General features: G+C 39.5%; 1 protein-coding gene across 1 annotated transcript; it reads left to right on the top strand.

The window, feature by feature from the left end:
* Positions 1 to 379: 379 nt before the first annotated feature.
* LOC150079745 (uncharacterized) lies at positions 380 to 27,721 on the top strand. Its single transcript, XM_090383211.1, has 5 exons — positions 380 to 1,723; positions 1,814 to 2,280; positions 4,920 to 4,978; positions 5,456 to 5,633; positions 27,688 to 27,721. Exons 1-5 carry the CDS (start codon positions 380 to 382, stop codon positions 27,719 to 27,721), a joined length of 2,082 nt encoding a protein of 693 aa, XP_090239337.1.

Here is a 27,721-nt window from a genome sequence, read left to right as displayed (position 1 = left end):
AAAAGGAAGTGTTAAAAGTCATCTCAAAGTCAACTTTGTGGAAAATCTCACTTGTCCAATTTGTCTAAACGTTTTTCACGAAAGGAGACTTCAAAAAACATTTCAGCCTTCACACTAGACAAAAATCTTTTTGTCATCCAACCTGTTAGAAGTTTACACTAAGAGGAAATCGTCCCAGAGATGATTTCAAGGAGAAACTGTTCAGCTATACAACCTTTTGAATGTTCTCACAGAGTAGAAACCTCAGTCACCATCCCAGAATTCATAATGGCGAGAAATCGTTCGGCTATCCAACCAGTGAGAAATTCTAACAGAAAACCGCCATCGAAAACCATTTCAGATTAAATACTAAAGAGAGACCATCTCAGCTAATGAACATATGAGAACAGGTTCTCAGGGTATGAAGAGCCCAAATGCCTTCCTAAAGTTCATACGGAGGAAAAGCCTCAAGACTTTCATCTGCGAGACTAAATTATCGCGGCAAGGAACCCCCAAAAACTATCTCAGAATGCATGATGCAGAGAAATATTTGAGCTGTCCAGTTTGTGACACGAAGTTCTCACTGATAGGGCAGCTCAGAGAGCATCTCAGAAATCATACGGGAGGAAAACCTTTCAGCTGTCCGACCTGCGAGAAGAAGTTCTCACGAATTGGAAACCTCAAAAACCATCTCAAATTTCAGTGTGGAGAAAGACCGTTCTGCTGTCCAATATGTGATATGGCGTTTACACAGAAAGGACACCTCAGAATGCATCTCAGAATTCATACTGGAGAGAAACCTTTCAACTGTCCAACCTGTAAGAAGAAGTTCACACGGAACGGCGAACTGAAAAACCATATCAGAATTCATATTGGAGAAAAACCTTTCAGCTGTTCAACCTGTGAGAAAAAGTTCATATTGAAAAAACAACTCACAAGGCATCTGAGAATTCATTCTGGTGAAAAACCTTTCAGCTGTCCAACCTGTGAGAAGAAGTTCCTATTGAGAACACAGCTCAGAGGCCATCTCAGAATTCATACTGGGGAGAAACCTTTCAACTGTCCAACCTGTAAGAAGAAATTCAAATGGAGCGACGAACTCAAAAACCATATCAGAATTCATACTGGAGAGAAACCTTTCAGCTGTTCAACCTGTGAGAAGAAGTTCATATTGAAAACACAACTCACAAGGCATCTGAGAATTCATTCTGGAGAGAAACCTTTCAGCTGTCCAACCTGTGAGAAGAAGTTCTTATTGAGAGGACACCTCAGAAGCCATCTCAGAATTCATACTGGGGAAAAACCTTTCAACTGTCCAACTTGTGAGAAGAAGTTCTCTTGGGAAGGACAACTTCGAAACCATCTCAGAATTCATACTGAAGAAAAACCTTTCAGCTGTTCCACCTGTGAGAAGAAGTTCTCATTAGCAGGACAACTCAAAAGCCATCTCAGAATTCATACTAGGGAAAAACCTTTCATCTGTCCAACTTGTGAGAAGAAGTTCTCATCGGAAGGACAACTCCGAATCCATCTCACAATTCATACTGGAGAAAAACCTTTCAGCTGTGAAACCTGTGGGAAGAAGTTCTCATCGACAGGACAACTCAGAAAACATATCAGGATTCATTCTGGAGAAAAACCTTTCAGCTGTTCTATCTGTGAGAAGAAGTTCTTATTGGCAGGACAACTCAGGAGCCATCTCAGAATTCATACTGGGGAAAAACCTTTCAGCTGTCCAACCTGTGCAATGAAATTCTCTTCGACAGGACAACTGAAAAACCATCTCAAAATTCATACTGGAGAAACACCTTTCAGCTGTCCAACCTGTGAGAAGAAGTTCTTATTGAGAGAACAACTCAGAAGCCATCTCAGAATTCATACTGGGGAAAAACCTTTCAACTGTGGAACTTGTGAGAAGAAGTTCTCTTGGGAAGGACAACTCAGAAGCCATCTCAGAATTCATTCTGGAGAAAAACCTTTCAGCTGTTCCACCTGTGAGAAGAAGTTCACATTGGCAGGACAACTCAGAATACATCTCAGAATTCATTCTGGAGTAAAATCTTTCAGCTGCCTAACCTGTGAGAAAAAGTTCTTACACAATCACCACTTGAAACTACATCTCAGAGTTCATACTGGAGAAAAACCTTTCATCTGTCCAACCTGTGAGAAGAAGTTCTCATACAGTCACCACCTGAAACAACATCTCAGAATTCATACTGAAGAAAGACCTTTCAGCTGTCCAACCTGTGAGAAAAAGTTCAGAGCCACTCAAAACCTCAAAAGTCATCTCAGAATTCATATGTAAGAGGTTCACACAGAAAACTGTCATATTATTTCAGTGAATATATTCAGAAGAAGTCTGTTAACTGTCGAACATTTCAGAAGAACTTTTCCAAAAGTGTTAAGCTCAAAAACATCACCTTGGTCACAAAAGAGGAAAACCTTTCTGTTGTTGAACATGTGCAGAATGCTGAAAGAAATGACATCAAAAATTCATTTAAGAGTTCAGAACTGAGAGAAAAATTTGATTTCTCCCATCTGGGACAATCTGCTCTCACAAAAAGTTCAACTGATCTCTTTCACGACTTGGCTATGTTAGTCAGTCTCAGGTGAAGATAGCATGGCTTTTCCTACCGGACACTCGAAAATATTGAGTGACCAGTAGAAACAGGAAATCGACCACAGAAAACAAGCAAGTAGTTAAAGCGAGGATATAAACGAGAGAAATATCAGCCGTTGTAATGTCATATGGGCTGTGTTATTGGCTGTTTTGCTAGTCGTGTTCCTGTCTGTGATTGGCTGATGAGATGAGTGTGGTTGGTTCTGTGATTGGCTGTTGAATTGAGTGGGAAGAAGATTTAAGTTATTTGTTGATCTTCTCACTAACTGGCGCTGCATATTTTCCTCTTTTCTGTGTAGGCTCGAACTCTGGTTTTGTTTGGTGGCTATCTGGCTCATATCCATTGGTAATCCCTTTAAGTTGTGTAAATGTGGATATTATAGGTAACATTGTGAGTGTGATGTCAAGAGACACTTTTTCTGTAATGAATTGTGCGTTGCAGGTGCTATGCTTTGCAGTGCTCACTGAAATGATTCAGTTGTTATTTCTTCTGGTGGAAGGTACCTGTAAGAAAACGTTTTTTTTTATATCCTGTGTTGGTGATATTGGAAATATGTGCTGTATTATTATTAGTCCACTTTGCCAACGAAAAGGGGAAAGCAAAGACTTTTATTTTATTTTATGTGATTGAAGGTTAAATATATATATTTTCCCAATAAGTTAGTTTGATTGTGGCTTCATCTGTTGGTCCTTTTTGCAAGCTGAAAATGAAACTTTTTTACTTATTCTAGAATGAAAAATGTATTGATATTATTGGTGATGTGTTCTGTTATTAGCGGTACACTTTGCCATCAAAAACCTGAAAATAAAGATTTTTTAATTTATTTTATGTGTTCTGTATTGTTGGGTATTATTTTTTTTCCCCAATTAGTTAGTTTATAGATGGTGGTTCCATCTACAAACTAACTAATTGGGTAACTAAATAATAACTCTGCCGGTCCTTTGTGCTAGCTGAAAAGGAATATTTTCCCCCTCTGTTTTCAAATATAATGATTTGACATTCTAAAATGTAATTTCCCAAAGTTGTTTAAGATTTTTAGAAACTATTGATTAGTTGTAAATTTTAAGTTATTTTTCTAGTGACTAAGAAAAGCCACAATATTTCCAAAAAAAGATTGTTTATTGGTACAAAGAGATTTACATGGGTAGAAAAAAAAAAAAAAAACTTTGTAAACATTGACATTTTTGACACCCGCAAAGGGAAAGTTTAAAACAGCAACTGAATGTATTCTAAGTCCGAAATGCTGTTACCATACATGCACAGAAGTTAACGTCACGTGGGTACCCCTTTTCCCAAATACATCAGACCCAATGCTCCCACCCCGAGGGGCAAAATAAGTAAGTGATGGAAGCCATGTTTATGGTATTCAGTTGTTCAAACTGACTAACTTTTTGCTCTCCAAAAAATACAAGAATAATCACGTTACCAAGTTTGTAATAAAACGAAGGGGCTCCTTTAACTACAAAGAATACTGCAAACTTTTATGGTCACAGCTGTATCGCTAGAATCCGTTTGAGCTGTGATGTAACGAATGTTATTTTCTTCTTAGGAATAAATACTACAGAGGAAAAAAATATTTATTTCCATTTACGATATACCGTATTTTCTTAAATTCATTTTGAATTTAAGAAAATTCTTCTTAATCCTTTTTCTTTTTTTCCTCACAACGTTCAAAAAGTCACACTTCAAAGGAAAAATGTTCCCAAAAAGCATTAGCCCTTTCAATTTTTGAGTTTAAATGAAAATATATACTTTTAATTTGAAATCATACCGTATTCATCTTTAATCAAAAAATATCGGGCCCCCGTAGCCAGGTGGGAAGTAGCAGCAGTACGTAGCATATGCTTCTTGATTAGACCGGGGTTCGAGCCCATCACCACCAAATACAAAGGATGTGGAAAGGTCCGGGAATTACCATCGCATGTCCCGGAGCAATATGGCCTTAGTTGCTTATGCTCCTGAAAACCAAATAACAAACAAAACATCAAAAAATATCCGCAAGAATAGAGAAAGTAGGTTCTTAGTAAGACTAAAAACTCATTTATCGGCAAATTTGATTACAATTGCGTATTATATCTACTCGAAAAGAGGCTTTATCATTTAAGTAAAAAATTGCTATTTTAAATTCATTGTTGAATGTTCGTTTTAGTCTGTGATTCGTGTGCGATGTCACTGTAAGTATACCCTTAACCTCTGCATTCGTTAACGAAGTGTGACTTTTATTTCGGAAATGACAACTTTGCTTTTTACTAATAGTTTTAAAAGATAATGAAAAGATATTTTTCGGTTGCTTATTTGAATGTTTAAACGTATTTTCAGGGCAAAAAAGAAGAAAAAATTCAGATTTTCAAGCTCGTGGTTTTTCTTTCCCCACCTCTGTAAGTTGAAAAGTTGTGGTTTTATCACGTCAGGTTACTATTCTTAGCAAGGTAGTCACAATATTTTTGTGTTCTTTAAAAAAAAAACATCTTGTTGGTCCTTTTGAAACAGAAATTCGAGGCTTTTGAACCACCATCTCGAGGCTTCCTATTGGCTGTGACAGGATACCCCCCCCCCCCTTTTGATTCTAAGCTCTGATTGTTCAATAGCAACTACCATTTCAATCTTTGACTGCTATAATAAACTTCAATATGGAGGCATACTCACTTGTTTTTTCTGAGCTTTAGCACCATGTCTGAACAATTTCAGCTTTTCAGCCCTTGATGACTGACTCGAGTGAGAATACGAGGGTTGAGATGTAAGAATTTGGAATATTCAAGGGTGAGTATTTTTCATTACTGAAAATTTTTTATCGATTTTAAAATTGTTTATCGCTAATGGTATTTTAAGCCGTTACTTTTATGTTGTTTTTTCAGCATTACGGAATTCTTCGGCCCTGGGCAAATGGCAGGTTTTTGTACCCACTAGTGCTGAGCCACCAGGAATGGCTGACCACTCTACAGACGATCCTCAGAATTTGGGAGGTGCGTGGTTCCCAGAAAAAGAAGACTCCCAAAGCACACCCAGTGTGAGGCAGTTGAAGCTGATGATGAGGTATGTCTATATTATTATTTTTTGTTAGTGAAAACTCTCCTCTCTTACGCAATTTTTTTTTCCAAAAGGAAGAAGGAGAAGACTTTCATGTGGGATATTACGAGTGATTTTACAATATTCAAGTTGGCGTTGAGCACTTGACGTTGAGTTTTAAATAAGGCACGATATTGAAAAAAATATCGTGCCTTATTTAAAACATATGATACTGAATTTAGCAATCTCGCTATGCTCGCCGATGGGGACAGTTTTTTTTTTTTTTGACGTTCCGACAAATGCAAGAATAAATAAATAGGGAGTTTAAAGGTCCAGGGAAACTATTCCCACATTAGGTTGTGTTTAGACACTACAACCCTCAAAAACCCGATAAATCTGCCGATAAAAATGCCCTTGTGTGACCCGATGTTTGAATGCGTGATAACTACATTTATTGCCATGGACCAATCAAATTGTGAATTTCTGATTACGGATGACTTGAGTCTGGACATCATTCTTATTTATATTAGCAATAGGGGGGAGGGGAACAATCGTTCTGAGAACATAAAAAATTGGCAATGTTGAATTTGAATGACTTTTTGAAAAAAAGAGGGCTGTCGTTCAAATCAATAATACCGGTAGTTTGTGTCTTGCCTGAGTGCTATCTAACGGTATTTCTGCCAAGCAGGATGATGCTAAAACTTACAGACAGGTGTGAGAGGATACGTGTAAAATGCAAACTACCAGGGCTACGTATTTACATGAAATCGCAGCGGTTGCTTTAGGAAGTTGTGGTTTGGCAGAAGTTGAGCTGTTTCAGTGAGCGATCCCCAATGTGACTTCTTGGGGGGCCGCGGCCACTAAACAGATATTTCTATTATATAACAACGGCTACTATTATCTTGTGCGATCTTTGAAAACTGTTTGGCAGTGATTATTATTGTCCCCTTTGTTGTAATGCTCTTACAAACCGCAAAACCTAGCAATGCACAACTGTGCATTCAAATGTAATAGGTGCAGAACTATCACTATTCATAATGAAAGTAACCTTTGTGTAGTTCACCCAATCGATTTTTTCAGAGCAGTAAATGCTTGGATATTCACAGGACAAACAAAACTTGTTTTGAAGTGCATCACTACCACATTTGTCTGTCCGCTTTTCTTACTACCACTGCTGGGTTCTGTAGTCACTGTAAGACTGTGCACAAAACTCAGCATTGTTTTGTTCAAAAACCTGAGGGCCCAAAGCGTGTTTCTGTTGTTTTTTTTTGGCAGAGAAACACACGTTTGTGCAATAGCCTCTTGTTAGTATGCAGCAAGCTCTAAAATATATGAGAACGGCATCATTTTAGGTGTATAAGTAAGATCTCACCAGTGGAAAAGACTACTGTTGCTTACTCTCAGCGAATACCACCAGTGTGATTCACTTCATACGCCATCAGGTTTTTCTCAAATTATGGAGTTATACTTCATAATTGAATTGCCTTCATTGCATCACCAGTGTACCTGCCCACCCAGCGAAGATAGACCAAACAGCCTTGAAACGGTGCTGTCTGGGTGGTGGTATCCACTGAAAATAACTAACAATACTCTTGTCCATTGGTAAGGCCTTATTTATTCTGGGTAGTGCGATATCGTGGCAGCTTATTGTGAAGGTATTCTCAATATGAGATATGCCTAAAACACTGCCGTTCTCAGCTATTACAGAATTTGCTGCGTGCTAAGATGCTACTGCACAAACTTGAAAGTTATGTATTGGTTTAATTTACTATTCGCTCTACTGGTTTGCCATGTTGTAGGCATCTGCTTTATTCATTTATTTATATTTTATATACACTGCGCTACCATTAATATTGGACCATATCATTAAACAAAAAAAAAAAAAAAAACAGCTTTTATTGTGTCATTTAATAATTTGTGCTGAAACCTTTTGCTTTTACGACGGCTTCCAATCTTCGCGGCATACTCTGAATCAGCTTTTTATAAATGTCACGTGATATATATTCCTCCACTCGGCCTTTAACGAAGCCACCTGTTCGGGCTTGTTCTATGGGCGATCACGACGTTCACTTACCCGATGAGCCGATACATCCCAAAGATGCTCGATAGGGTTCAGATCAGGCTCTGCGCTGGCCAATCCAACTTTTCCACACGAATGTGCGCAAACCACTCTGTTACAACCCGAGCAGTATGGCCTGGCACATTGTCTTGCTGTTACAGGTATGGGCCTTTCCCGAAGTATTGCCATAATGTTGGAAGCACATAATTGTCCAGGTTGTCCTGGTGTTGCACAGCATTCATGGTTTTGTCGATAACGACAGATGGTTCGAAGCCAAATTATTTAATGCTGCCCCATACCATGACACTGCCTCCACCAATCTACTTTGTTGGGAGGATACAATCAGGAAGGAATTGTTCCCCTGTAATTCGCAACAGCCATGCCAGGAATGGCATTAGTCTCGTAGAGTGCGAACCTCGATTCGTCTGTCAATAGGACTGTTTTTCACAGCTCTACTCTTCAGAATTTACATGTTAATTGGCGTCTAGCATTTGTTGAGGTAGTCAATGTTTTGTGAACAGGTGAACGATTATTGTAACCCATATCATGGAGTGTCCTCCGTATTGTACTAGTGCTGATTAAATAGAGCCGGAAATACTAAAAAAGACAGTGGAAATTACACCGGATACTATATTAAACCTAACAAATCAATGCCTCATGCAGGGTTTCTTTCCAACTTCATGGAAGAAAGCCCGAGTCAGACTTATCCTGAAAAACCCCACTAAACCCCAGGACATGCCAGGCTCATACAGGCCTATCGCTCTGCTGTCGATGCTGAGCAAGCTCGTTGAGCCACTCATCCACCACAGAATTGAAAACCGTTACCCGAATGCTCGATTGATGTCAAGAAACCAATTTGGTTTCAGGAGGGGATGCTCCACCACTGATGCCCTCGAGAGGATCATTGATGCAGTCAGAAACTCTAACAGGAAATATTTCCTCCTCACCTCAATTGACTTCTCTGGAGCCTTTGACTCTCTCTGGTGGCCGAGTGTTGTGGCCAGTCTCCAACAGGCTGAAATCCCATCCAATCTATTTCGCTGCATGAAATCTTACCTGGAAAACCGAAGAATCACTGTCAGCACTCCCTTTACCTTGTATCCAGACTGGATTACAAGGCCTGCCCCCAGGCAGAAAGCAAACACAGCAGTCAACAAGAAAAAACTGGAGTCGGTCCACCTATCCATACTATTGACAACAACTAGAGCCTGCTGCGCAGTGAGTATCCACGCGCTCCAGGTCCTGGCGGGCTTCCTTCCCCTGGACCTAGAAATTGTGCGCTGTGGGCTGCTACACGAACATTCTAAAGGAAGAACCACAACTTATCTAGGCTACACAACAGCTCCACAGAAAAGCAAATCCTCAGAAAATAAGAGGTTAACGGAACACCTTCAATCTATCTGGCAAAATAGATGGAATCTTACCACAAAAGGACAAGTCACCAAAAAATTTATACCCGATGTCAAAAGGGTATATCCTATTTCCCCGTCCTGGTTTTCCCCTGGCTTTCACACCACCTCCTTTCTTACGGGACATGGCTCCTTCAGAGGGAAACTCCACGAGCTGGGAATCTCCGACAACCGGAGCTGTAACTGCAATCAGGAGGAAACCTGGGAACATCTTATCCATGACTGTGACAACTATGAGGACCTCAGATGTCAGCTATATACACACATCCACTCCTTGCTAAGAAACCGAGAAGAAATAATATTGCAAGAAGAAGATAATTCCCGGGCTTTCACCGTCTTTGCCCGCGAACTCTTTGAAAGACAAAGATCCCTGCCACATCATCACTAACCTATGAAAACACAGACGTAACTATCTGAGATGACTGCAAAACTCTGAACTAGTGACCACCTGAAGTAGATACAACACATGAACGTAACAAACTAGACTTTACTTCTGGACTTGGACGTCCACTGGACTAATGCAAAGACGAAGATTGCAGCTTGGACTCGGACCTCGAAGATTGCATCTTATGATGCCATACAGTCATATAGCGCCCCGGCTCTCTCTAGCCCGCTTTTTACTCCTCTTTCTGTAGTAGGGGGGGAGGACACGGCCTGCTGTCTCCTCCCCCTCCTGCCACCCCTCTTTCTCCTCTGGTGGGGCATGGGCATGCCCCACTATTTCAACAGGGGTCATCTTCCCTATACTTCCAATTGGAAGGAAATTGGAAATTGGAAGTAAGACCCCAATTGGAAGTAAGGGGTCTTACTTCCAATTGGAAATTGGAAGTAAGACCCCTTACTTCCAATTTCCAACTCCCCAGTCTTCCACCTCCCCTCCCATCTCTTTCCCCTTACAACAGCGCCTGCCCCACACGTACAAATTTAAAACACCAAAATTCATGCCCGACCTATTAGGAAATCTTATCACCTTCAGCGCTTATTCCTTATAAGCCCTCTAAGCAGCTTACAATGTACCATCTGTGCCCAAAAGAAAAGAAGAATTTTTATTTTAATTATTTCCTATTTATTTATTTTATTATTATTATTTTTTTATTTATTATTATTATTTTATTATTGTTATTATTATATATATATATTTTAGGTCCTAGCCACTGAAATCTCAGGGAAATAGGTGGTAGGACCTGCCAGAGCAAACTGTAAGGGAACACCTGGCTGGCCTCCACGTGGCAGAGTGCGTAAACGACAGGTCCCATCTGGGGCCTGGCGGCTAAAAAGCCAGAGGAACAAGGGGCACAACATATTACACAACACATGACCCACACACTTTTAAACCTCTGGCCTTGACAGCGTACTGTTCTCGATACAAAGAACATACGCGGAGATGGGGTAAATCCCTGGTGCGGTTAGACCCAAAAATACTCTGTACTTTGTACTTTGTACTAGTGCTGATATTATTCCCAATATTCTCACAGAGGATTTCTGTGACTTCAGGCATTAGCAAATTACGATTTGGCGCACAGCTCTTCTCGGAATTCTCCTGTCCCACTCTGTTAGTTTTCTTGCTTTACCAGATCAGACTCTGGGCTGGTCAATCGAACTTTTCCACACGAATGTGTTACAACCCGTTCTTTAGCCGTTCAGTCCCATTCCTCCTCCATTTGCATGTCACCACTAACCGTTGATTTATGGATCCCTAGAGTGACTGCGATATCTCGTATAGAACGCTTGCTTGACATCCTACTATCATTCCACGTTGAAGTCTGTCAATTTTGTTGAACGTGTCGTCTTGCATGTCCACATTTGCAATTGTTTTCCCCTCCATGGAGAGGTAGCCGGATATTAATGGTAGGGTAGTATATATATATATATATATATATATATATATATATATATATATATATATATACATGTATTCGCGGCATTTATCAGGAACGTAACCCCGCTATTCAACCGCTATTACTGTACTTTGAAGCTTCTGAATGTCTGTGAACACATAGACAGTCAGAAGATTGGTACTGGTCAATACTTTCTATGTGTTCATAGCCAGTCAGAAGCTTCAATTAATTACTTACTTACTTGAAGCTTCTGACTGGCTATGAACATATAGAAAGTAGTTGGCCAATGCAACTTATTGGTGTGTGAAGGGTGTGAGTTTTGTACTGGTCAACTGCTTTCTATGAGTTCATAGACTGTCAGAAATTTCAGCTGCATGTCTGCTGGTTTCCTATAAGCGCCCCTACGTTCTACGTGTAAGTAACCTAACGGTGCTTACACCTAATACGCAGATGATGTCGTACATATTGGTAATAATGATGTTATGAGTAAGATATCGAAGCTTTTATTCAAAAAGAAGAGGGAGATGTTGAAAAAAGAAGAGAATGTGGAAGGCTCATGGAGTATATAATTTTTCTCAGGAGGTCTTGTTAACAGAGGAGTTTTTTTTGTTTTTTTTGCAGGGATAAGGTTCACTTCGATTATTACTGTGTCAGATTTCAGGTATTGTTCGAGAGTGGTTTACCGAACATGAAAGTGATTTCCAGTTGCTACTGTCGCCGCCCGATAAGAATCCCATAGAATATCGCTGGGATTACGTCCAGCCAGAGATCCCACTTTTCGTTTATCCACCACGGACTGTCGAAGATCAGCCCGGTGAAATCCTGACGACAAAGAACAATATGCTCTCTGCAACTTTCAGAGGCCTTACAGAATTCATGCTTTGCCCTGTGGCAAGTACTCTCAGCAAGGCCGCAAGAGGAGGACATACTACCTATTAGGTAGATGGTCATGATGTTTTCACTGGACAGTTTATAAGATTGGCGTATTTATTTGCTTGGAATCCCTATTATTTCTTTTTTTCATTTCTCCCCCTCCCTTTTCGTTTAATTTTGATTTTTCTTGCCAAGCACGGAGCCACTAGAGTGCAGGACCCAATTGGATTCAATTGGTCCAGTTGGCCTATGTCGCCTTGATTTTCAGAAAAGACCAAAGGAATACACACGCCACTTTGGTTTCTTAGACAGCGTTCTGTTGCCACACTATTTACAAATTGTGTCTATAAGTGTGCAGATTCTCTTGACATTACAGAGACATACTGCCATCTATCAACTGTATTTAGATGTAATAGCAGCCATTTTTATATTTACGATAGTTTTGAGATTTGTCTTAGGAAGGCATGACTCATTTAACAAACAGAAACATTGTGGGATTGCCCAAGCCAAAATTGAAGAAATTCTCTTGAATTCATATCCAAAAGTTGAAAAAACAGAATAAAATAATAAATATATAAATGTAGAGGATATTATGGCAAAGAAAAATTTCTTTTTACAATACTACTAGTCTAACGTTGGCTATAATTAAAATAATATTTAATTAAAAGCATTTATGTACGCGTTCGTTTTTAAAAACTTTTTACTCCTAAAAAAAAAAAAGGGCTGACTCTTGGCAGCATCCATATTATTCTGGAACTCATTTGTAAAAGGGTTGAAAGATAATTCAATTCATTTCCACCGTACAAAACAGATAAGTGACAACAAACACGAAGAACATACATCGTTTATCTAACTGTGAAATATATTAAAAAATATACTGTGAAATTCAGATAAATAAAATTATTTATTTTTATATTTTTTGTATCACCTGTTGATTATTAATCATTTGTCTGTTTGCAGAACTTCAAGATATCAAAATCTACCCTACACAAAGTTGAGGCGGGACCGGCAAGAAGAAGAAACTAACAGAACCTACTAATAGACAAGGTTATCTAGCTGCAATGTAAACTGAGACCTTTGACCTTAGGTCTCAGCAGGGTTGCCGGAGACTCTTCCTCCCTTATCCGTCTTACAAATCACCCAGATACTGAGAAGCATTCCTTTTATTGGCATTGTGGCAGTAGCAAAGCACTCCACTCTATCTAATGAGGAAGGGTTTTAACGAAAACCGGGAAATGTGGAAGAAAACAAGAGACTTAAATCCACTCTGTTAGTAGGCAAGGACCACATCCATTGTTGGGGGGTTTTCAACTGACACACAAATAAAATTCTCTTCATAACTAATACGATGCTTTAAAATGTGAAACCTGGCTGTTAGTTATTTATAAAATACAGGAAGTTAAGAAAATTTAATTAAATTTAGCAATGCCAAATGTCTATAATAACCAATATTTTGTATTTAGTAACCATTTCCCATACTCTTCTATATATAAAATTTCAAATAAGAGATTAAAATAAGAGGATTAAAATTGAGCAAAAAATGACTTGTTCTTATCAAGAAAAAAAAGTGAGATAATCTTATTGGAATTGATCTGGGTTGCGTCCAATAAGTCACTGTTTGTAAAATGAAGATATTTATAGTAAAAAAGGAGTATTCTGAATAAAAGAGTATAATAATACTTAATATGAAAAAACTTTAATATCTATCAACAAAGGCGGTCTTTTAAATGGAAAGGATCATTCCATTTCCTCTTATATCTATTACTACAGGCTTATCAGTCACTGAATGTCGATGAGATAAAATTAAAAAGACACATCTAAACTCATGAAAAGAGAATTTTTCATGGAAATAACGTTCTTATTTTATACTTTTGCCACTTCATTTAGTTTAAAGAATACTACAACCTGACTGTTTATTCTGTAATTGTTTGTTTGTTTGTGTGTGGCCAAGCAAATTTACCAGTGATGTACTTGATAAATATGCAAATAATCTGCAAATAGATGTCTATTTTATTATATTGTGCAGAGAATTTGTTTTCTAATGGCTTAATGAAGTCAAAACCGAGGTTAGGTAAGCGATTGCACAATACGAGAAATTTTTGCAAAAGATACGAAGGAAAATGGAAAACACTTCTTTACTTATTTAAACTATAGAAGGAAAGGGATGAATCAAATTGGTCCTCTTCATATCGATGTTTCGACTGTTGATGATCCTGCTCAGGTAGCTGACAAACTGAATGAGTATTTTGCATCTACATTCACAGGTGAGAAATCTGGAGGGAAGTGGAGGCTAAAGCTTTATCAAACTCTAACAGAGAGCTAAACGATTTTTTTTTAATAACCGAAAACAAAGTGGAGGAGAAATCGTTGAAATTAAACATAAGAAAAGCATATGGGATGGATGAGATCTACCCAGTTATATCAAGGGAAGCATCAAAGGAAGTAAGCAAACCTTAACTATAATTATCGGAGAATCCTTAGAAACAGGGGACGACCCTACGACTTGGAGCTGTGTCAATGTCTGCCCAATTCACACAAGGGGATTAAAAGGTGACACGAATAAATACAGACCTGATAGTTTAGCCTCTCTTCCGGGGAAAATAATGGAATCACTGGTAAAGAACCAATGCAGGATCATCTAGACAAGACTGCAGTAATAATTCAGACATAGCATGGGTTTGTTAAGGTGAAACTTGTCTGACCAGTTTGATATATAGGACGATGTGGTCGTAAAGGAATTGGATGCAAAAATTGATTTTGATATCATATACTTGGATTTCAGTAAAGATTTGATATTGTTGCACATTAAAGGCTGCTGTGCAAGTTGGGCTGTATGGCATTAATGGCAAGCTGCTGCTATGGATAAAGGATTGTTTGAGTGGGAGAAGACAGAGACTGGTAATCAATGGACACTGCTCTTTGTGAACTAATGTTATTAGTATGTACCCCCATGATTCGGCGTTGGGCCCATTGTTGTTTTCTGCATTTATCAATGACATTGATGAAGGTATATCAGGCTTAATATCCAAGTTTGTAGGTGATACAAAAGTTGGCAGAGTTGTTAATGACAATAATATCAGTACACTACTGCAACGTGATCTTGAAAAGTTGGAAAGATTGGCTGAGAAGTGGCAACTAAAGATTAACATTGATAAATCCAAAGTATTGCATATGGGTAGCTGTAACCACAGAATAATGTACCAAATGTCTGGTATTGCACTTGTGGTAGTGAAGAATAAAAAAAAAAAACAAAAAAACGGCAGGGTAATTTTCAGTCAGATATGATGTTTTCTGAGTAGTTCAGGCCGGTTGCCAGAGCAGCTCATTGGATCTTGTCAATGATATACAGGAATTTTTTCCATCAGGAATAAGGTTGGTTGGTTGTTGTTGTTGAGTTTTAGGGAGCATCGGCAACTAAGGCTATGTTGCTCCGTGTATATTGTCTCTAAATTGCGTGTGTTCTGAAGTAGATTTCTTAGTTATTCAGAGTTAGTAAGGATTTCAGACTAAAGATGAATATGTCAAAAACAAAAGAAATGATGAACAATTATGCCACAGAAAGGGATATAACTATACATTTAAGATGAGGTTTCGGGCATCTTCCTGATACCCATCATCAGACCATGCTGCTGACGGACATCAGCAAGTAAGAGTCTGTCACCAGCTTGGTCTGATGATCGGTATCGTTAAGATGCCGGAAACGTCACCTTCCGTGTATAATGGTTTCGGAGATTATCTTAATAAACTACAGCATATTTTCAATTTCACGTTGTATAAGAGTGGCTATTAAATATAGCAATTAATCTTCAACGAGTTTCACATAAAGTCTTTACTCGAGTTACATTTGAGTGTGGATTCATTTGCGAAATAGTATTTTTAAGCTCTGCAGAAAACATGTAAAAACTTCGGAAAAAACACCAAATGAATTTCGTGTATCAGCAACTGCAGTGGAGTCGAATAAAAAAAAAAAAGGATTTAAGCAATATAAAGCGTTCCGATGTTTTTGTCATTGAATGGCTTGAACACCACAAAATTGTCCGCACTTACTGCTGCGATAAACCATTGTCTACGAAGTCTTTTAAATTGAAGCCCGTACCTAGTAGTTTATACTATTACAAAATTAAGTGAAGTGCCAGTTACATCAGTTATGGGACAAAGATGAGGAGAACTCTTAGTTTTATATTTTCATCGTTATAACTCATATTGTGTAACATAGACTAATGTTACACAATTTGAGTTATAATTAAATGATGCATTCATACTACCTGTGTAGTAGAAATGATGTATGTGCAGTACCCTTGCATAAACCATGTCCTTCCTACTCTTAGCATTTAGCCAAGAATATATTTTTAAATATCGTTTTAATTAAAATTAATTTTTCGGAGGAATTACGAAAATGCCCATTAAGCAGCAAGAGAATGTATTACCTAATAATACTTTCATCTGATGATTTCTTAATATGGTATCTCATGATTCTCAAACATATATATGAAATGAAATCTGTAAAAATTATAAATGTATATCCAGAATGAATGAAAATGAGTTTGATTATAAGTTCGTAAGAGAGTCAATACAAATGGCATTGTTTAAAGATATTAAATAGATTTCTAACTATTAAAGTTGTTTATAGGATTATTTATTAAGTAGTTTGTTTATCACTTTCAGTAATTTAAATTTGCGTCATTGTGTTCATAAGACTAGTAAAAACAAAACGTTTTTCGGGAAAGTTTTTTCCTTTTAAAAATATGGTGTGAAGGACTGCCAAAATACTTGTTGCACGCAAGCGAACAAGGAGCCAGGAACGGCCCTGATCATTGTACTACAGCGCTGAAAAGTCACATGACATCCACCAACGCCGGAAAGAGACGCAGTGGGAGTGGGAGTGTTTGCTTGGAGGCAATGTACACAAAGCCGTTCAGTTTCTCAAGAAAGAGTGCAGTTCACAAGTGCTCTTATTCACTTCTTCCGCCCTTGTAATGCCATTCCTTGCGATTATTAATCAATGATTTTGTTGGTGGAATGTTTTGTGACTTCCCAGTTGTATATGATTCCACATTACTATCGATGGAAATGAAAGGTAAGAAATTTAAAGTTTAATGGAATAAAATAGTGAATTGCAGAGTTCAAATAAAGTGTAATGACGAAGTTGAACTTTATTTTAATTATTTTGTGTAATAGATTTTGGAAATAATTAAATCTTGAACTAAAAATGAGTATCATAAGATTCTATTCGTGTTCAATCTCATTATTATATGTATGATTATTTTTAGATCTTTAACAATTTAAAACGTGCATGTCTCATGCTGAACTTTTAGAGAAAAATTGGCATTCCATTAAATGTTTTTAAACCCCTTTTTTCGCACACAAAAATTTCCTTTTCTACATTTTTCTGTTTCTTTTATTTCGTTTGTTCTTTTTCGATTTCGATTCTTTTCGATTTTTCTTATTTTATAGAACGATTATTGTCCCAAACATTTTTTATTAATATCAAGTGAATGCGTTTGTAGTGCTCACTGTTCCTAACAATTCCAAAACGAAGATACGAAATTCAAAATGCAGGCTTGAAGTTTACATTAAATTTCAGAAAGTTTACATTAGGTAGCAGGAAGTTTACTTTTAACCAGCGAGTCGTTCATAACTGGAACAAGTTGCCCTCGCAGATAGTGGAAGATGAGCGTTTGTATAAATTCAAAAGGTCAACTGGATACTTCTTGTTCGAGAAGGGAAGCTTATAAGTTGTGTTTTTTTTATATACTTGATTGTTTTCTTAATACAACTCGGTAAGGAATGTCTGCACCTGTTTCCGCAGCAATGTCAACAGACAGTTAGTTGATGACGGGACATAGCAGAATGTTGTCTTTCTGTTAGATCCAGATATCGGTCTGTTTTAGTTGACGTAGCCTTCTGGCAAACTTCCTGTCTCCTGAAACGGCATCCATAGTGGCGAGATGACACTGCTTGACATATTAAGCCAACATACCACCTACGCCTGCGATTTTCTGGCTTCAGGTCGTACAACGGCCTGCCATCTCAAATAATCAGTTGGACAACGATGACTAGTCATTCACAGTACTGGAGATGCAGCTATTCCAATGAGCAAGCCAAAAAACATGGGAATGAAGTGATGTGGTCGCAACCCATGTTTCTATAGATATGGACAATTGGCATAATCCCTGGCATGGGGCCGTGAAGGTTTTGTAAAGATATGGTAACTGAGTGAACCTGTGCACCTTATAATAAAACTCATATTTATAATGTGAGTCTCTCTAAGGTGGAAGATCGGTTTCTATTGGATCCTCGGGATTTGCTTGCCAGGATGTTTATTATATGAGATATTCGCCTTCGGGGACACTGTTCACAATAATATATTCATGAAAAACATTTTGTTCTGTTAATTTTCTCGAGCAGTATAGTTTTCATAGAAATGAACTTTTATTTATTGATGGCTTATGTTGTTTCTGCTTTCTTAGCTTAGTTTTGTTTCAGAGCACAGTGAGCACAGTGAATTACACTGAAAGACCAGAATTCATCGGATACGTAGTTGTGGTGTTCATCGCGTATTCGTGGAGGTGGTACAGAAATTGCACTGTCCCCTTTCGGCAGTATCAAGAGTGTATCGGGAAACGTCATCTATGACATGTGGCAGGTACTGTCGGGAAGAGTATACTCAGGATAAGGCAGGTCGTCATAATGTTTTGGACAGTTCATAAGATTGGTGTTGTTTATATCTTTATTGTTGTTATAAATATGAAAAAGAAAATTTATAAAATAACATTAATCCTTTATATCGTGGTGGGTCAAATGACAAAGATTTTTTCTCCAATAAGTACAGTTATTTTTTAAAAAATGTCAACTGTCGCTCTGTGAAGAAATAGGTTCAAGTTTCCAATGTCCATATTTTTCCCTCACTCGCACACTGGATTATCCGAAGTTATCTTGAAATTTCTGTTATGAAACCAAGTTATTAAAATAAATTTACCATTTTCTTTCACCTTTATGATTTTTAGTTATTTTGCCAATTTGTTTCTGAGTAATAATCCCTTTTTTTTTTTTTTTTTTTGTTTCTGTTACCAACTAATAAAGATTCTTCGTTTTTCCATCATATAAAATCACTTGGAAACATTTCACGCCCAATAACTGCCATATCAGGACATAAAATGCCTTTTGTTAATCGGTAAATATGAGGATATACTTTTCTGGTAATGGTGTATTTTCTATTTATCTGTTGAGAAGGTTGCATAATACAGACCTTGTTTTTAAGAAGATTGATATAAATATAAACTAAAATAATTTTCAATATAGATAAGGTAATATGTTGTATTGTGTACTTTAAAAAGTATAAAGAGAGAATTTTCGCTCACTGGACAAAAAATTACAAACCTTTTTCAAAGGGTACCAACAGATAATTTAATTTAATTTAATTTAAAAGGTTGTGGGAATGTCATGATTTGATTTGAGCTTATGTAGCATCATCCAAAAAAAAAAAAAAAAAGATTCAACCAACGATTCCCTCCAAATGCCTATTCAATTCCTCCTCAAATTTATTTAACCTATCAACTTCCACAACGACAGATGGAAGTTTCTTCTAACAATTAACCACCCGCTGGCTAAAGGCAAATTTCCGCACATCTATTCTACATCTGTCCTTACTTAATTTTAATTTATGCCCCCTTAAGTTCGTAATCTGAACAAATGGAAGGATCCCATCAGAATTCAGCGTGTTCAACCCATTCAAGGCCTTATACAACTCAATCAGATTACCTTGCAGGTTCCTACTTTCCAGCCACTGCAATTTGCAGAACTTAAGCCTCTCTTGGTAAGAGGATCCGTTCATTCCCCACACTAATTTTGTTGCCCTTCCCTGTACACGCTCAAGCAAATCTACATCTTTCCTAAAATGAATCCTTCAGACCAGTACGAAGTACTCAATGTGGGGCCTGACCATTGCCTTATACAGAATGACAAACACTTCCTTTTTCCCTGCTAGCAAAATTCCTGTATATCATTTCCATTTCCCTGAACCTGTCTGCATTGCTCAGAAAACTTCATATCTGACTGCACAATTACTCCCAGGTCTTTTTCATTTTCTTCCACCTTAAGTGTAGTACCACACAGTTGGTATGTTCGTCTGGGTTTACTTCTACCCGTATGCAGTACTTTTCATTTGTCAGTGATAAACTTCAATTGCTTCTTCTCAGCCCATCTGCCCAAATTTTCTAGATCCTTTTCCAGTAGCACACTGCCGTTACTGTCATTAACAGCCATGAAAACCTTTGTATCATCTGCAAACTTTGACACTAAGCCTGATATACCTCCATCAATATCATTGATAAATGTACAAAACAACAGAGGACCCAACACCAAACCATGTGGGTCTTCACTAAAAACATTAATCCACGAAGAGCAGCACCCATTGATTACCACCCTCTGTCTTCTCCCACTCAACCATCCTTTTATCCATTGTAGCAGCTAACCGTTAATACCATTCTCCAATTTGTACAATAGTCTTCCATCCGCAACAGTGTCAACAGCTTTCCTGAAAACCAAGTATATGATATCAAAATATGATATTATTTAGGCCTGACATAGCCCAGTGGTCAGGAGCGAGAGTGCATAGTATGCGTTCCTTCACTTGACCGGGTTCAAGGCCGTGATTAATAAATAAGATAATATTTGTATTGATGATTAATTGTAAACCCTACTGACTTGGTTGTCGTGCTGGAGTATAAACAGAAAAAAATTAATTCCACAGGTATTTCCATCCAAGCTTGCTGCACTGGTGTCCATAATTCTGTCGCATTCCTGGGTGCAGGTTACAAAGCTCAATCGGTCCTTTCCACAGCATCTCAAATATGCTTTACAGGATTCATATCCGGTTAATGCCTCAAGTTGTTCTAGTCGCTACGCCCTTGTGGGGACGCGCTTTGTGCTCTTGGAAGAGTCCATTGCCCTGTGTGTGCACGATGACCAAGAACGGATGCAGATGGCCTGCAAGGACGGAATCGTAACCTGGACAGTTCAGAGTTACATTCTACACAGGTACCAGAGGTCCCAACATATACCAGTTGAACAAGCTCCAGCTCATTAACAAGTCCACCTACCTGAACACTGCTTTGTTGACATGACGGGTGCTTAGCTTCGTGTGGTTTTTGCCATATACATACCCTCCCATTTGCTCGAAATAACTGGAAGTGGGACTCATCGGACCAGCAGGCCTTTCTATAATTATCCAAGGTCTAATGCCGATGTTCTTTCACCCAGTTGAGGCGTAGAGTCAATGTAAGCAATGTTTCTGGCACCTCCCGCGTTGAAGGCGATGATTTGTGCCACTGTCGCTCTGTGGTTGGCTGAAACAATGTGAGACACGTCGACGGCCACGTTCATCCACCATTTTCTTGACCCACAGAGCTGTTCACGATGACATGTTATTCTGGAAATGGCGTATTTCCAATACACTCTTGATACTCTCGAACGGGGACACTGCAATTTCTGGCAAACTCCAGGAATAGATAACGTCCACAACTACTGGTACAAGAAGCTCACTTGCACACACACAAGTACATGGCAGAGCAGTTCACCCAAATGATAAGGCATCCAGAGATAATCCAGAAGTTTCTCACTCAAAGAATCACATCTGAAGCAGACTACGATACAAGAAACCAGGCAGTACTAGAGACCCCAACCGACAAGTTGTACTACTGGGACTGCGCCATAATAACGGATAGGGCGATCCCGCACAACAGACCAGACATAAAGCTTGGGGACAAGAAGGAAAACGCTACCTCTCTGATTGACATAGCAGTACCCAACACTGGCAACCTGCAGAAAACCCACGTGGAAAAATCAGGAAGTACACGAACCCAAGACAGGAAATTAAAGAGATGTGGCATATGCAATAAGTAACGATAATCGCGATCATCGTGTCAACCACAGGTATGGTACCAAAGACCCTACATAACAGCGTAGCAGCAATAGGTCTCTGAGGAAACGCCTATAAGGAACTTCAGAAAGTCGCAATCCTGAACACCTGTAGGACAGTCAGAAGGTTCCTCGACCAACAGTAACATCAGACATAACAACAACCACCCTGTGTACTTGGTAGCAATACCCGTCACGAGGTGGAAGCCCCAGTCAAGGAGAAATAATATAAGAGGAATAATAATAATAATAATAATAAACAGATCACCCAACAGTACAGCTGCACCCGATGGAATCTGTTATGTGATGCCAAACTCAACAATACAGCCTTGAATTTAATATTAATATTCTACTACCGGAATTTTTCTAAACACAGATATCCCTCTTCTTGGCGTTACTCCGTTACTTTAGTGTTTCCTAATCGAGGAAAAGATAAATGATCCACAAAATTGCAGACCTATCTCCCTCACCAACCACCTAACTAAAACTCTAGAAAGAATGGTACACAAAAGGTTTATTTGAATTCTTGAAACTAAAACACCGATAAACAACAATGCATTTAGTTTTCGACCAAATAGAAGCACTTTGGATCTGATGGCGAAAGCCAAAACTAACATCCTTAATCCTTACTTAAAATTTGAACATCTTGTAATGGTTAATCGATATTGAAAATGTTTTCGACGCTACCCTGGTTAAGACCAGCCAAACAACCTCCCAATATTCTCCAGCACTATGTGGGAGACAACAATTGATGTCACCCTTGCCACAAGATCCATCACTGATCACATCACAGCCTGGACAGTAACAGAAAACTGGACAACATCGGACCATAGAGCAATAACCTTCCAACTAAACCGAACAATAGCCAGAAGCACAACACCCAGACAAATACAGCATAGATACGCCATAGGAAAAGCAGACTGGCCCAAATTCCAACAAACTATACGGGTGACTGCCCACACATTCAACACAGAAGAGACAACCCCAGACCAACACCAGGCAAAACTGGTGAGACTTATCACAGAAGCGGCGGACAAATCTATCAAAAGAAAGAAACCATCTCCGGGGGCGGTACCCTGGTGGAACCCTGAGCTTCAGCAACTAAGGCAGGTAGCAAACACCTGTCGGAAAAAATTCCAGTGGGCTAGATGTGATTGCCTATTGCAGAAGTAGAGGCGCTCTGGGAACGATACCGTACTGCAAGGAATCAATATACAGCAAAAATGGGAGCACCTAGTTTCCACGACAGGAAATGACAGCCCCTGGGGAGTGGTCTATCGGGTGACTACAAACAGGCTTCCCAGAGGCGAGGTACTCCCAGCAATGAGGAAACCGCAAGGGGGGTTTACAAAGACGTGGCACGAAACGGTCAACAATATTTTGGATGCTGTGTTTCTGGAGCACACTGATCCCACTACGTCAGAACAAGTACTGCTCTGCCAACAGAACAGCATATACACAACCCAGCAAATTGAGGAACCTTTCACCAAGATTGAGCTGGAGATTGCGGCGGCCAAGCTGAGAAACAAAAAGTCCCCAGGGGAAGATCTCCTAGAGCCAGAGATCATCAAGAAAGCAGTGGACACCATCCCCAAGGAAATACTGAAACTATACAATAAATGCCTCAAAGAAGACTACTTCCCGTGCAGTTGGAGGATGGCGACGCTCCGGGTAATCTTGAAGAATCCCACGAAGAGGCAGGACCTTCCAGGGTCCTACCGCCCGATAGCGCTCCTGACAGTTCTCAGCAAGCTTCTTGAACATCTCCTGTGAAACAGGATAGAGAAGCACTATAGAAACGCAGGCCTAGAGTCACCCAAACAATTTTGATTTCGAAAAGGATACTCCACCACCGATGCCCTACATCATCATCAATGCTGCAACAGAAAGAGACCGCAAATACTTTCTTGCCATCGCGGTTGACTTTGCCGGGGCTTTTGACACCCTCTGGTGGCCAAGTGTCCTCAGCAGGCTCCGTGAGGCCAAACTCCCAAGTAATCTATACAATTGCATCAGCAGTTACCTGTGCGACAGGTCAGTAAAAGTCACTGCTCCTTACTGTACAATAACCAGACGCATCTACAGAGGATGCCCACAGGGCTCCGTCCTGGGCCCACTGCTCTGGAACGTGGTCCTGGACGGATTCCTCAACCTCGGAAATGCAACCTCCCAGGCGTATGCGGATGACCTTGTCCTGAAACTGGCAGAAAACTCCAGGGCACAGCTGGAAAACACAGCAAACCGGGCGCTCACCACTCTACAACAATGGGCTGACGAAAATAACCTGAAGATATCATCCACTAAGACAAGCTCCATCCTACTTCGGGGAACTCTGGACATCAGGAGACCCCCCAAATAAAAGTACAAGGAACCACCGTCAAGCTGACCACAGAAATGAAATTTCTTCGGGTTGTCCTTGATAAAAACCTATCCTTCACTCCCCACCTTAACTATCTCAGAAATAAAATCAGAAATTACTCGTCACTATTTGCAAGAATCACCCGCAAGGACTGGGGCATAAAGAAGAAAACCCTTGCTCTTTTTCACAAAACTGTGTTCCTGCCAGTCATCCTCTATGCCTCGGGTGTCTGGTACAAGAAAGCAACCACTGCAACTAATAAAAGAAAACTAGAAACCATACAGAGGTACATCTTGCTGACTATCTCACGAGTTTGCAACACAGTGAGTACACACGCGCTTCAGGTGCTCACGGGTGTCCTCCCCTTGGACCTGGAAGTGATACGCAGTGGACTCCTCTACAGCCTTTCCAGAGGCATACCGGATACCTGCCTAAATTTCACATTAAACGTAGCCAGCGAACCGAAAATAGAGAAAAGAAGACTAACTGTACATCTCCAGCAAACCTGGCAAACACGGTGGCAAAACTCAACAAAAGGGCAAATAATGCGAAAATTCCTCCCAACTGTCTCGGCCGTATACCCAAAATCCCAAGCTGGCTCTTCCCAGGATTGCTGGCCACGTAGCTCCTAACTGGCCACGGTGCCATCAGATTCAAACTAATGACCTTTGGACTGAGCAACACTGCCCTCTGTCATTGTGGCTTAGTGGAAACGTGGGAGATTTAATGTACCACTGCAAGCTTTATGAAGACCTCCGATGCCGACTAATTACAGAATTACATTATGTACCAGAGAATCAAGAGGAACGCTTACTGGAGGAGGAGCACAGCTACAAAGCACTGGCAAACTTTGCACAAGGTCTTTTTTACAGAAGGCGTACTCTTCCGCCCCCACAGCCACAATAGCGATTCTCAGGCCCACAATATATGACTTTGCAAACAACAACCATATAAGGTACACGGACAGTCACCATCAAGAAAATCCACAAAGGGATTGCATCCCAGGAAGAAACAGCAAAAAAAAAACAAAAAAAAAAACACCATGACTCGACAAACTCGGATCCAACAAATGGACGAGGATCCAATAACTAATGAGCATGACTTCAGACAGAGACATAAGTAACCACAGACTGGACTAAATACCCACAACTACGGACCTGCCTAAGGCACCTGTCCTGCTGCCAAGTGACAATCACAGACAGGAACCTACACATGGATGGGACAACTAGGACCCAACCAAGGACCTGACTCAAGGAGACATGCAGCCGCCAGGCCATACGGCAACCTGTGCCGGCTCCCTTGCCGGGCACACTTTCCTCCCTTCCCTGGCAGAGGGGGAGGCGACAGCCTTCTTGTTGCCTCCTCCCCTGCCATCCCACATCTTTCTCTCTGGTGGGGCATGGGCATGCCCCACTGGCAAATGCTGGGTCGTCTACTCTATTGATCCCAGTCTTTCCTAGCTATTCCCCCCTAGCCTTCAGTCTCCTCCCCTCTCTATCTGTACGCCAGCGCAAGACCCACACCAAAATTCTAGCTTCTTTAAATTATTTCACCCTCTCCTCGGCCATTAAATTTTCAAATGCAACCCCTTCAAACCGGGAAATATGTATGTGATCAACATACAACGTGCAAAATGGTTTTTTTTTTTTTTTTTTTTAGGTCCTAGCCACTGAAATCTCAGGAAATTACGTGGCAGAACCTGCCAGAGTAAATTAATTATAATACTGGTTTACCTGGTCTGCCTCCACGGGGCGAAAGTGGGGCAACGTTGGGCCTCAGTAGGGGTCCAGCGGCTAAATGACCAGATGAACAACGGTACACGACACTACATATGAACAATATCCATACACTTTTAAATCTCTGGCATTTCCAGCAAACTGGCACACCCATCACAATGTAAACAACGCGGAGATGGGGGAATGCCCTGGTGCCGTATGACCCTAAATACACTTTACACTTTACCCTGGTTAAGAATTTTTTCATAGGATTGCGCTGGCATTTACCAGAATTCATTAGAAATTTCCTCCTACGGAATACCGTTCATGTACAAATCAATCGGTGGTTTCTCCGTTCTATCTCAAGAAAATTGTCACCAAAGGATCAATATTTACTGCTACTATTTTTTCACTTAGAGTGAACATCATAATATAGAATACTGTACCCCAAAAACAGAAGAAATTCGTATTGTATAAAATTATAAGAGCAGGCAAATTTTGGCTCCAGTTGCCTTTGTGCCCTAATAACATAAATGTCGCTACCAATATTTTCACTGATTGTCCTAAACGCTCGACTACCCGATAAAACAGTTTAAGGTTTCTGTCCAACGGAAAGCAACCTTTAATTCGATCACATATTCTTGGCAATCATGGCGATTTCGAAGAACTGTCTAGCCATTTGAAGCAGATAAATCTCTTCAAATATCTCTAATCTCAAGCGTTTATGGCATAAATCTCAAGCTGTGGAGGCGTCTAGGCTATATATAAATATAGTGTAAGCGCATCAGAAATACATAGCTATATCTGAATAAATCAGAATATTAATAAAACGGCATCGTTTTAATTTATATCTCATATTGTGAATACCTTCACAACGAGTTGCCATGATATTGCACTACTTCGAATAAGTAAGGCTTCACCTAAGGAGAAGACTAATAAGGTTACTCATTCTCGATTGGATACCACCAACGGCGCCATCTGGGTGCCATCTATGTATTTCTGATGCGCTTCAACTATATTTCTACCTATCTCTAATCATATTAATATGCAAAAATAGCTAGAAGTCAATCACGAGCAGGCACAATATGGTGCAAGAAGATCTTGTGCCAAATAAAAACAACTATAGTTTGTAGCAAATGATTGAAAAAGTCAATTTAGCCAAAAAAAATTCCCAGTTCCAATCGAAGTATGCAAAAGGAATGGAATCGGTAATTTGTTAGTTGTGTTCTTACATTAAATCTAGTTCCTACTAAAACCGAAAATATTTGACAGGAGTGGTGCCCTGGTTGGGTGAAAGCGTGAGCCTCATTAAGCCATTCTTCCAAACAGTCCCTTGTCGACCACTCGAGCAAATGAAGGTGGTTTTTTATCGGGGTAATTTTTGTTGGTGAGAAGTAAGTTCGATCATATTGTTAGAAGTTCATCGAACCTCCAATAAATATCACTTTTTTGTAGTATCCGTCCGCCTCTTCATCTCATCATTTGACCGATTTTTATTCTCTTGAATTCTTTCAAGAGAACAGGGCAATATACTCTTTGCATAAGTTTAACTGTATCAGCCGAGGGACATTACCAATAATTTTATCAAGTAAACTTGCTGCTTCATACCTCAGAGCTGAATCTGGTTGAGAATGTGGGAACGTGCTGGGACGGGAAGTTCAATTTTGTACTTCGATGAAAACCACAATACAACAGCTGACAAACATCCTAATGGAAGACTAATTAAACCTATAGCTATATTCCGTCAATCACCTCCTGAAATTCATTCAACAGCGTTTTAGGATTGAGGGGTAAAGTTGGCTCTACAGACATTGAAGAAAGGTTTTAAATTTTTTATACAGTGAGTGTATATTTCTGTATAGAGTAAGGTATTTATATGACTTTATTTTCCCGTTTTTTTTTTTTGGTAGGAATCAGATAACAGAAACATCTCAGTTAAAGTGA

This window comes from Mastigoproctus giganteus, chromosome 10 (genome assembly GCF_048544385.1).
Source record: "Mastigoproctus giganteus isolate SK-2022 chromosome 10, ASM4854438v1, whole genome shotgun sequence".
In the NCBI taxonomy this organism is placed as follows: Eukaryota; Metazoa; Arthropoda; class Arachnida; order Uropygi; family Thelyphonidae; genus Mastigoproctus; species Mastigoproctus giganteus.
This window is presented reverse-complemented; position numbering and strand designations above follow the sequence as displayed.